Below are 13,515 nucleotides of genomic sequence, written 5' to 3'. Positions count from 1 at the left end.
AAACATAAAATCTCAAATGAAAAAGATCCCAAATTAATATGAAGATTCGGCGGTAGTTGCGCGTTAATATCTTTAAATATGAAATATTGGTCCTGCCGTATAATATTGTATAATCTTATTTTTATCTTGTTGAACCCATGGCACAAGTAAGTCGAGTGTCATCACGACAATTGTATAAATCAGTCGACGACATTCAGAAAATGCGGAGGCGGAATCGGAGGCGAGCGACGCGAGAAAATGTTAAGTAGTCGTTCGATCAATTCGTGTAACCCGAAACGCGATTCATCACGCACAATCATGCCTATATTCAATGATGATGAGTCTAGCGCTCGCGGATATAATAAATGCATGCAGATAAAATGTGAAAAAATACTAGAAAATTACTGGATATTGAGCTTAATGAATTTTTCATATTATTGCACAATAAATTTATAAAATATTTATGACACTTCTAACAAATATTTTTTAAATTTATTTTGCAATTGGCGATTTTTAAATATCTATCTCAAAAAAATATATAGTTGCAAATAATAAAAATTAGAAATATTTAATAAAAAAAAAATAATGAGTTATATTTATATATAAAAAAAAGAATTTTTTTGCACACGATATTATATGATTAATGCAATACAAGTACGACAATAATGAAATATATTGCGTTTTATCTATTTATTTTTACTATATATCCTGATGCACAAGGCTACTAGCCAATTAACTTATCGGACGATTGGACTAATGACAGCTTTAGACAAAGTGTTCTTCTAGTGTAATGTTTTGTTTAGAGTAGAACTATAATTATACCACATGCTGGAAGTTATCATAATTGTGTAACAATGAGCATCCTTAGAACTACAAATGCTTACGGCGCATATATTGCGGAGGAGAATCCTATTATTAGAAGATTATTTTCATTGAAAATATAGCTGAGCTCTTGGCCACGTTGTTATTTGGATGACTGAATCGTTGTTTACGTAATTTAGGTACAGGTATGCATATTTATTGCATATTAGTTAATACTCATGCCTTTTACTGTAATGAAGACAATTAATATATAAGGAGAATAGTAAAAAAATATTGAAGAATTTTATTAGATAAGGGAACGAAAAATAACAACATATATACTCATAAAAAAAATAATTATAAGAAAAATATTATAAAAATAAATAATTTAAATTTTTTAAAGAATTCTTTGAGAAAGAAAAAGAATTAATTATATAAATATTACAAAAATTTATTAAAATTTAATTTAATAATTTTTTAATTAATTAATTTTATCAAAGAGAATTATTCATCATAAATTCATTGTACAGAGATAAATTTGCATTTGTTATAAATATAATATATTCGAATTTTAGAAAATTTTGAACAATATATAAGATGATAACGCGGGTTCAATGACATAGAGACAATCCTGATTTGTCTCGCCAAAAGCTGATGAATCATTTCGTTCTTTGAAACTGATTGTGAGTTATGCCACATAGCAGCACAACAGGATCGTCATTGCCAAGTCATTATCGCTTTTTTCACATGAAAACGCCGCGTGCTGTCAACTACCTCGTCGCTTTGTCCTTTTGTTTAAGAATATGCATGAGGCGTATCAACGTCTCCATATACATATTTAGCAGTAAAAAGTTATCTATTTAAAATATTCGTTATAACGATAACAAACGTTTAGAAGAAAAAAAAAACATTAAACTCTAACACTAATATTTAATTCTTATGTTGTAAGCCTTTCAGCTCATATTTAAAAATATTTGTATATTATCAAAATTATTTATTTATCTTTCTTTATATTATTATGTATTTTATTATTTAATTATGTATATATAGTTTAAGAAATAATATTAAAACTATATATACATAATTAAATAATAAAATACATAATAATATAAAGAAAGATAAATAAATAATTTTGATAATATACAAATATTTTTAAATATGAGCTGAAAGGCTTACAACATAAGAATTAAATATTAATGATACATTGATATTGTATATGTATATGATAAGAATAAAAGATAAAGCGACATTAAAAAATCTAGTAACTATGCTATAACGTGGATCATTATTAATTATTACGCATTATTGCCGATCATTAGCGCCCATAATCGCGTAGACGAACAGTTTTCTTGTTCCACTTTTATTTAACCTCGTCACATTGTTTAAGTTTCTAGATCGGCTCGGCGAAAAAAGTCGCCTTGATCGTAATAATAAGTCCAAGATCGACATTTTTTCGTGAATTAAGTCGTATTATAGTTTGTTATTCGTAGAGTGTGTCCCGTTACGAAATATTTAGAATAATATTTTATTAAAAAATCGTGAAATTTAAATAAATTTATTATCTTGCTAGTTTTGGTCGATCATTTCCACTACTCTTATTAAATAATATTTTATTAAATTTTATATCCATAATAGACAGAGAATAATAATCATACTTATTTTTAAATTTTTTGACATTTTTATTATATGCTTACAATCGTTTTTTTTTTTTATGAGCAAATTTGTGATTTATCTGTATAGTATTTTTTTCACATTTAGTGGACTTTAAATTCGTAAATTTGGGTATCTTGTGTATAACGTAATTAATTTTTTCCATTTATTTTATTTTTATATTTAGAAATTCTATGACTATTAAATCGCGTTTCTAATTCGGATGTTGACGCAGATTGATACAGGTACAGATTAATGCGGTACGAGAAACAGTTTCAGGTACTGTTTTATGTTAGATTTCAAGGAGACACCGGAAGAAAACCAGACATTTAAGCATATGTCAATTTTTGTTTTATCTCAAGTAATAGACGTACATAATCGATAGATCGATGCGCATTATTCTCTATTAATTGCATCAACAAGAGAAATCTAACTAATTTTAAAAATAAATTTTCCAATTAGAGCGGTACAGAGAGAGATTTGTTTTTCCAACAAAATTCATGTATTTTATTATAATATTTGAAGCTATATATGTAGATGGATTTAATTTTTATTTAAATGTGCCCGGAGAAACAATAATAAGATATTCTATACTAGAACGTTCGGTATTCTAGGATATGCATAAATAATTCCGCAAAAATATATAACTAAAACATTTTAACGTTAGATACTTTATGATATCGAAAATTCTAAATAATGTTATAATATAGTTTCAGAATTTGCATTATTAATTAAAAATTATAATTTTTATATCAAATATAATTTCTTTTTTATAATTTTTTTATTTGATGTTTTAAACGTTTCTTGTGCAATAGAGTGTCTCTAAATTTGTCTCTGAAAATCGACAAAATAAATCAATTTTAGCGAGTATTTAAAATTTTCTCTCGATAAAAAACTGACACATAGCATTTTTAATAAATTGATATATGCGATTATGCAAATTCTGCGACGCCGCACGTGGCAAGTCGATCGTTACGAACGGGCGAGTGCAAGAAACTGCAGATATGACGTTCCCCCATGTTCATCGCGTCCATCGGTTGACCTCACGTATGCTAATTGTTGCGGTTTTATCTGCACGCGAGCTTACCATCGTCGTAACATCAGTTAACTACTGCGAAATAGAACACTAGGAGGGATTGTGCCGAGACGGGGGGAGGATCGAGGAATTTGAAATAACAAATAACTTAAGCAAATTATCTGACCGGTTTTGGACATAAATTCCGTAAAAAATAGAATTTAAATAAATTTTAGCTTGGTATAATATCAACAATTATTTAATTAATTAATTTTCATTATTTACAAGGTATTACAAAGCGGATAAAATTGATAGTTTTGGAAGAAGACGTAATCCTCTATGCGCGTGAAATTAGATTAAATTATATTAAATTATAATTTAATAACTCAATTAAATTACATTACGATAATAACTAGTTAAATATTTTGATATAAGTACTTTGTAATATCGTAAATTACCATCAGTTAATTAATTTTTGCCATTTAAAAAATATTACAAAGCAGATTAAATTGGTAGTTTCGAAAAAAAGATGATGTAATCCTATGTGAAATTAGATCAAATTAAATTGAATTAGATTAACTTTATGACGCTATATAAATTAAATTATATTACGATAATAATTTGTAATTATTCGCAGATCAATCAAGATAGTTTCGCATAATAGCTATCCAAGATAATAATATATAGATAATAATAATAATACATAGATATTAAGACAGAATTCTAGTATTTTGTACAAGATTCTAGATAATATTTAGTTTTGTTTGAGCAAGTTGCTTCCGTATTATTAACAATGCGAGAATCGCGTAAAACTTTCGACCCAATTGCAAATAATATCACACACGAGATCTAATTGTAAGTAAGCTGCGGGAGAGTAATTGGTCGTTGCAAATGTTGACCGGAAGTCCTCGGTCAGAGATTCCCGGTGTAAAATCTCACTAACGAAATCTTATCAGCGGCCTTGGCAGTACCCACTGTATGTTTATATCGGTCGAAGATTTATATGAAAAGCTAAAGGTCATAAGATAAAAAGAGAAATGTAAACTAAAATCTTTAGTCCTGTCAAATCTCATCTGGATTTATAATTGTGAAAAAAGAAGATAAAATAATAAAAAAAGGAAAATAAAAAGAAAAAAAAGAAGGAATGAAGAAGAAAAAGAAAAAAATAGAAGAATAGAGAAAAAAAAGAAAAATTAAGAGTTGAGAAGATGAAAATAGAAAAAAAGAAGAGAAGAAATTATATAATTTATTTGATTACAAAAAGATGAAATTGTAACAATTTCGCAGAAAACTTTATTCGAACTAAAAATCATTATCCAATTCTCGAGAAGACAATATTACTCTTTCGCTTCAAATATTCGAAGATGATTTTTTTCGGCTTTCGATTTATATCGGCTTGCTCGGCTTGAGATTTTTATAAAACTGATTGTGTGACGACGACAACAATATCGAGGATGGCTGTAGCAGACCGATGCAACCGGAACGTGCAGAAGTATCAGCGTCACGCAACTCGACGAGGTCGCTGCCAAGGTCGTCGTATGCTCTGCTACCACCACCATCACCCTCACTGGATCGACGGGGGTAAATCGTGGTGAATCCTCCAGTGATCGTCCGCTGGTCGTCCGCTCGTCGTCTTCGCGGGGTTAGTCCTGGCGCTCGCAGGACGTGTGAGGGTGATCCAGCAAGTCTCGGTAGGTCCAAATCGATATTAGCCGATATTAGGCCAAAAATGAAAAAAGTCATAAGAAAAAATGTTTTATTTATCATGTCAACATTAATTTTAAGTAATCACTGTACACTGTTGAATTATTTTTTGATTGCTTAAACAATGCTAAATTATAAACTGAGTTTGATTATTGATATTTCTCTCGAACAATTATATATTTCACTAAAACTTTCATTTTCATGTTTATTTACTTATTTGGAAACAAGAAAAATATACATGTTTCATTAAAATTAAAAATTTGATTTTTTTTATTTTTGACCGGCCAAATATCGATTTGGACCCACAGTGTGGCAGATTGATGGCCGACGAGGGGGTCGCAGGTCCTGGCTCGCAGATTGCAGAGCCTGGCCGCCACTGGAATGCCGCGTTCCGACGAGAGGACCTCCTACTTGAACCTGTGGCGCGAGTTCCTCGTCTTCAACACGGCCGTCAAGAAGTTCGGCTTGAATCGCCGTCCGGGGGTGAGTCTCTTTTCTTGTTAATTTTTTGAGAGTTGATTCGTAAGAGCCTTAAAATTGACGATAGATCCTTTAATATTTGTCGCGTGTGAATGAGAAAAAATCTACGGTGTGTGATTTTTAAATTATGTTATATGAGTATCAACACAATTTTTAAAGCAACTGCAGTTTTTTTTAAATTTTAGCCTATAAGTTCACGAATAAAATAATTAAAGTCTTAAAATAATTGCGAATTAAATCTTAGGAATTATTTAAGAATTCGAAAGAAAAAAAAATTTTATTTTAAAGGATATGGTGTTTAAATATCTTTTGACATACGTTTGGCGCTAAATAAAACACAATTCTCTCAGTTCGTGGTAGTATATCGTAGATTATAATTTTGATATTAAAAGATATGGTTCGAAACACATATATTTTCAATTACACATGTTTACCATTGAATGTGTAATTATAAATATAACTTATCTCATATCTCGTCATATAAAATATTGCTTTTATCAGTTTTTTATTGTTACGCAGTTGGGTGCAATTTTCATTACTTTCGCAAACGAAAGATAAGTTACCCTTTTGTTCGAATACCGCTTTCGTAAGCTATGACGCTGCCGAGATAATTATGATGCAAAGATAAGAGCAATATATAAAGTATCTTATCATCATACCGGAATCGTGAGTCAGAATTTGTCGCAATATATGTGCAGAATTTGTCATATGCTTGATTATTTGCAGCCGCGAAGAGATTATAAAATAAGCCGAGGAAAGTATTTTCTTGGCAGACACTTATGCAAATTTTCAACGCAATTAGTGTAATTTTTAAGATTTACACATTTATGCAAATTTTTGATTTTCTATTTCTCATACATTTCATGATAGAAACGAAAATTTTTGAATTAGAATATACACGTTAATTAGATTTTCGCCAAGCAACTGATGAACTCTAAAGTCAGTCGAGTGTGGATAATAATTTTTGTGACAATAAAGTGGAATAAGGACAGTATATTTTATGAGGACAGCATAAAAAGTTTTTCCAATCATTATTCTTTATTAAATACTCTTTACTATTAATAATAATTAATTTTTATGTTAATTTTGCAAATTTTAAAAATTTCTTTTTATTAATTTATTAATAGAAAAAAAGAATAAAGGAAATTAATAATTTTATTTCATGGTAATACATCTATTGAAAAATAAAAGATAATAAACTCGTTGTCACTGAATTAATATGGAAAATTACTTTTCTTTTAAATATATAATTTATTTTTCTGTCTTCTTTCATTATAAAAAATCCTTCAATCTTTTATGACGAACTTATTGATATATGAGGATTGGATACATACAAGGTTGACAGAGGCGCTAATACGTCGAATTTGACGACGAATTAGCAACTATTCTAATATGCGATCGAGACCTCGATAAAGAATGCAGTTGCACCGCGAAAGACGCAACGAAATAGTCGAGATCGTCATTTTGATCGTTGTTTAAAATTCCGATTGTACATACGTGATAAGTCTAAGAAATAAGAAAAATTATATATATTATTATATATATATTTAAGAAATCTACGGTTTCTTGTTAATTATTTATACCGTTTTTGTATTTTTGTTTGCATCATTAATGTATTGTTCATATCCGTACAACATTTCGCATTGCAATATGGACGGCAATTTGAATATCATGAATCGCAGAAATGAAAGATTGGTAATGACATATGATATATATTAAGGGATAGTAATAGATAATATTTTCAAGTTTTTCTATACACACTCTACACATAGAATGTCTGTTTTAATTTTTGTTAAAGTGAGAAATGTTTATCCTTGTGAATAATGTTTGTAATCGGAAAAAGATAAGAAAAACGCTCGAGAACTGCTGACTCAAGAGAATTATGTATTAATAATATGTATTAAATCTTAAAATTCCAGAAACCTAGCGGGATGAATGTGTCTACGGTGTTTCCCGAAGGATACGTGGAAAATCAACGAATACAGCGTCATGGAACAGCGGCACCTAAGGAAGAGGAGGGACGCATTGATATGGAACGATATCAACGTAAGTACATTTTGATATTTAATTTTATATATTAGCTTTTCGAATATAAAAGATATAATTATCAGAGGAAAAATAAATAATATACATTTCTTAAAAAATAATAATTTAAATTTAATAATTTTTTTTTATTCTAACTTTTAATTTTTTTATTATGTTCGATTTTTATTTCACTTAAGTCACGTTCTGCAAAATTACGTATTAAAAAAAAATATCATTCCTAAATAAATAAATTATGAAATTATCTGGTATTACGCTTTTACATATCACTAAGTTTTGTCTGATGTATAAACCTATATAAAAAATTATATTTTTAAAAATATTACTTTATTTTATGTTTTATACAAAATAAGATACTAAGTCTGCGTTTAAATTAATACGAATATATGGATATGAATTTTGTTCATCTAATAGCTATAATATCTGACAGAATTTGAATATATGTTTTATTCTATTTTTCTTCAGAAAATTATATCATTTATTAAATTTCCGCGGAAATTTTTCGAATCGATTATGTGCATAACTTTATCAAACAAAAAGCGCATTTTCGTTGCAGAAATATCTTGTAAATGTTGTTTGATATCTGCATAAATGCTTCGCTGCATATCGTTATGCAATTATGAAAATAAATAAAACTAAATAACGTATTGTATCGCGTGTCATCATGTCGCGAGAAAGGGATCACGAGGCAATTCGCTGTTTAATTAATTTCTGCGATCATTTCTGCTGAGGAAATCCTAACATGCAGTATAATGATTGTAATGACATTTATTACAATCTTGCTGAAATCCTTAATTCTTGCAATTATATATCGAATTATGACATTAAAATAGGGACTCTATTTCTATAATTAATATTTAATGAAAAATATAATATCAAGTAATTTTAATATCAATCTTTTTTATAGTTATGCGTATTATTTCTCGAGAAGAGAAGTAACGATGTTATTACTTGTAAAATATACTTCGAATTTTTAATTACATTACAATTACACTTTTTTAACAATTTTTTTCTGAATTAATGGGATGAAATTTCAACATTTTCTTTTGCAATAATTTTAATTATTTATTATATGATTGCAATAAATTCCTATTTTATCGACGGAAAGGTATAACTAAAGATATATCAGCTTTACACGCGTTTAATTTTATATTGCTTTAAATCGCTCTCGATAGATTGCGACTCATGAAAGGAACGCGAAAACGTATAGGATATAAACGTATACTCTATTTGAAAATTGTTTAATATAATTTAGTATAATTTTGTTCCTTGTTTTTCTCAAAATGAAATCTTTAAATCATAATTTTTTAAGTAAAATAGTCTTTCTACAAGTTACAAATTTGCAGCGTTGAATAATAAAAAGCAAATTTAGATTTTTAATACAATGAATTAGAATATACAAGTAATTATTACATTCCCAAAATACATGGAGAATTCAGATTTTTTCTGGATTCTTTTATATTTTTTATTTAAAAAATTATTTTATGAAATTATTGCCTGTTATTTTCGAACAAAATTGACGGCTACAAAGCGAAAAATTCTGCATTGTATTGCGCATTGCATTCTAATTATCAATAATTATCTGTACTTATCGCGCATAAAATTTGCTTACTTCATATTTTGCAAACGTTACAATATAGGTATATATTTTTTATTTTACTTAAATTTTCCTCGAACTTTTAAAAATATGATAAATTTATTTGACTTAATGAAGATTTCTATTCTTTTTTTGAATATCATATAATTTCATTTTATACAAGATATATCGATCATTTCTAGTATTTTTAAAAAATTACAGATTGCTCATTTTACTTATATTATTAAAAATTTTATATTTCTTTCTCTTTTGTTTTCATCTCTCTCGAAATTTTTCAAAAAACAGAGATTATTTTTATTCGATGAAATAACCTCGGATCGAGTTGAACGGAAATAAGCGAATTGCATGGAATGGAAATTTTTGCATTCCATGGCTTTGTTGACGTGCCTCATTTTCTATTCGTCGACAATTATAGTCTTCTCGGCTGTATAACTCGCGGCGGCGGCTTCCGCGCGCGCGATTAGCATCTGCCGTTAATGTTATCCGTTCGAGAAATTGTGCCCTAACGATCTCCACATGATCGCCACAATAATGCGATGATCGACAATACGTGTTTACGAGTCGTTGATTCATCATTCAATCATTATGCGCAGAAAGAACGCGCTCTTTAATCGCGTATTGCACACCAGCTATTCTTCTCGCCGACATACTATTAATTATCTCTCTGAACAACCGACAGGAATATTCTTAGAACGTTACGCCGACAAAATTCTTTTTTTAATGAATTCGAAATTTTTTGCATTCTTGCGTAAGTTCGTATTACTTTGTTAATATAAAATTTAAAATCCTTAAAAATTTTCAAAATTAAATTAATTTTTTCAATGGACTCTCTCCTCGACTTATTGCGTTATACTTACCTTATTATTGATGTTTTCCCTATTCGCGCATAAACTTGAGTGATAGATGCGAAACTATAATTGTCGTGCAAAATTTATTTTACGAGTCTTCCGGGGATGCAATTAAGTTTTATGCATTTATGGCGAAACGAAGAGTCTCGCGACAATTCTCACCTTGAATTAAAATTTAAAATTTTTGTGAAATTGCGCACGAAAAATAAACTGTCGTTATTTAACAGCCGTCCCTGAAGCGTAATATTTGCTAATAACGTATACGTATAATAAATTTATAAATAAAATTAATTAAAATAATTTTTGTAATTTTAAAATTATGATAATATGTGTGACCTCCAATTTAAAAAAAAATTAATTGATACTAAGATTGTATTGTTTATTATTTAAAAGTATTGTAAAAGATAAGACTAATGTTTGTTCGAGTAAAAATTCTCATAAATCGTGACATCCAAGACAATTGTTTATTCAATCATTTTTTGTCATTACATTTTTCATGCTTTACTCAGTCTTTTATTATAAAAGTTGTATTATGACATATTAATTCTAGGATTCATATTTTAATGATGAATACTTTGAATATTCGTAATACTTTGAATATTCGTGCGTTTCTTTAGCAAAATTTGATTGAACATATCTTTTCATAATTTTTCAATATTAATAATTAGACGTAAAATTAAAATATATAAAAAGAAAGTTTGCTTTAAATCTTAAAAATTTGAACTTCTATCAAATTGTATTCTATATCTTATATATTGTCATGTACAAACTTATACCAAATATATTTAAATCAATAGTTAAATTAATTTTTCTTATCTTAAAATTTATATCGAATTTATTTTAAAATTACATTTAATTTAATACACATAATTTGCACGGTTTAACACATCACAATGTTTATTATTATACCATGCATAAAGCATGAGCTTGTATTAGTTACGTTAAGAAATCGAAGAAACATAAACATTATTTGTTTACAATGGATTGGAATTCGAATCGATCCGTCAACTACCGGGGTGGGACGTGACAAAACATTAGGGAATATGGAGAGGTTCATTCAGTTAGTTATCAACTTTCGTTTAAGAAGGATCTATAAGTAAAAATTGAAATTAATTCAACTACGGAGAACAACTCGCGCTACGTAAACTACGCGAGATGTACTTCGACTATATTAGCACGTATGAATGTGTGGTTCGTACTCTTATCTTTATATTATTATTAATATACACAATCTTTTTCTATTCTGACAATTTTATTGGAAGATTTTGTCATTCACGATCGATCTGATAGAATCGAGACATCTTTACCCAAGTCAAGATTATACGGATTTTGATGTTGACATCTACGCGATAAATGTTGTTTTTATTCTCAGGCACAATAAAACACGACATATTTAATTCACGACAACAATATTTATTGCATATCATAAATAATTAAATTGCTACCGGACTATTAAATATTCTTTCCTGCTTTAATTATATATCAGGATTTATGTATACATTTTCATATCTCAAAATTAATTTGAATATTATTGAACGTTATTATATATTAAAAATCGTATAAACATATCCGATATATCTTATGATAATTGCGTGCAAAGGGAAAAACTCGAAAGCAGTTATTAGAAAAGATCTTTCATCCGTCGTTAATTGTAAATTATATAAAGATCTATCTAATCACCTGAATGATTAAGAGTGATTATGAATGATTTTCCTTTAGATCGGTTGTACGTCATACTTTTGCAACGCTAATAAGTCGCGAAGAGTAATTGATCAGACTGGCCGACAGTCTGATTATGTGAGATACAATTTATAAATGTCGTGCGCAAAATATATGCGATCCGATTCAATTAATGAAACTTTTCCATATGGTATGCCGATGATTAATAATAATATACATAAATTGTTTATTGCCTTAAGCGAAACAAGTCGTTTTTATTCACACATATATATCGCATAACTCGCGTAAATACAAGCTATATTATCTCATCTGTACGTAGTTAACATACGTAGTTATCATACATTACTTAACATTCTCTTTCGAGAATTTTAAATAAATTAAAATAAAATATATCGTTTTAATAAGTATCCCTCAGGAAATATACTGAAGATACTCGAGTTGAATAAATCACCCTTATATATATTATTATAATTGCTTCCGAATTTAATGGATTTTTTTCCTTATTGTGTGTACGCGGTAAAATACATATACATTATTGAGAGTCTTGTTGTTAGAAGTTATTACGGAAGGAGTTAAATGGAAAACAATCAATGATCTCAGCTATGCTAAATCATTCTTCAATCGCGATGCCTTGTACCCGGGCATGTCATTAAAGCGTTGTAGTATATTTGCATTGAAATGTCATGATTTCCGATCCTGCTAATTCCCGAACGCGTATTGCATAATCGTGCGCGTTTTTCCGTTTCTCAGAAACAACGCGTAATCGTCCTTCATTCGCGCTATCGCGACGAATCTACCTAACTACTCGCTCGCCTAATTTTGCATATACGGTAGGACGATTAAATAGAATTAAACGGGTTACTATTTTTCATCATTTGGCTCATTAAAGAGATCTCTTTGCCGCGGAGATGCAATCACAGTTCTTCTATGTTACCACACTACTGCACTCGAGCGATCCATTATATGCGTAATAAATCTAAATGACTTATATTTCATAATTACTAATTATGAGAATAATCATTAAAGTAGCCAATGTCTATTAAATAATAATCCGCGTAATTATATTAATTAAGCATTTTAATTATTCAAAAATTTGCAATTTCTTGTTTATAATTAATAAGTGTTTTTTTATGTTTCTTAAATTGCAAATATTTCTTTTCATTTGATATATATAAAATCTCTTATGTTTATTGCAATTATTTTCTCTTCTATGAACAGGTTGTCTAATGAAATTAATTCATATTGAATTAATTAAAAATAATATTATTAAAGTTATAATAAAATAAAATTTTTTGATGAAATTAACATTAAATTAAAATAGAAATGTAAAATTTTCTTGTTAAGTTTTCTATCAAATTTATATTTTGTATTGTATTATATTTCTCATTACATTTTTATTATACTTATTATTATATTATTTTTTATTCTCTCTCTCTCTCTTTCCCGAATTATTTAATTTTATCTATTAAATTCCTGAGCTCAATAATATATAAATGAATATATGTTTTCGATTTCTAGAATGATTTCGATAATAATTTCGATATCAAATTCGCTTAAATAATGATATTGTTGAATAATGCAATAAAAGGATGAGAATTCTTCAATAATTGATAACATTTTTACATTTTTGAATGTCATTTAAATTTCGAGCCACACTTTCTTGACTTTAACAGCAATTTCCGCGAGATATCAAATGAAACATTAGATTCGCGTGTTCG

At 28.3% G+C, this 13,515-nt stretch overlaps 1 protein-coding gene across 3 annotated transcripts in view; it reads left to right on the top strand.

The window, feature by feature from the left end:
• The first annotated feature begins 4,808 nt into the window (after positions 1-4,808).
• LOC145940959 (aquaporin AQPAn.G) overlaps positions 4,809-13,515 on the top strand; it is a 30,838-nt gene continuing 22,131 nt past the window's right edge. Inside the window, exons 1-3 of one of the 3 annotated variants that reach the window (XM_083046644.1) lie at positions 4,809-5,136; positions 5,458-5,632; positions 7,549-7,675. In XM_083046644.1, coding sequence (XP_082902770.1) covers positions 5,531-5,632; positions 7,549-7,675 — 229 coding nt within the window. In that variant the 5' untranslated portion in view covers positions 4,809-5,136; positions 5,458-5,530. Of the gene's footprint in view, positions 5,137-5,457; positions 5,633-7,264; positions 7,325-7,548; positions 7,676-13,515 lie in introns of those variants that run through there. The other 2 variants (XM_083046643.1, XM_083046645.1) reach the window with 2 other exon arrangements.

The sequence above is a fragment of the Prenolepis imparis genome, unplaced genomic scaffold (genome assembly GCF_030444845.1).
Source record: "Prenolepis imparis isolate NDT839.2.m4 unplaced genomic scaffold, iyPreImpa1.0 SCAF_9, whole genome shotgun sequence".
NCBI classification, from domain to species: Eukaryota; Metazoa; Arthropoda; class Insecta; order Hymenoptera; family Formicidae; genus Prenolepis; species Prenolepis imparis.
Note: the sequence above shows the minus strand (reverse complement) of the source record. Positions and strands in the feature narration are given on the sequence as shown.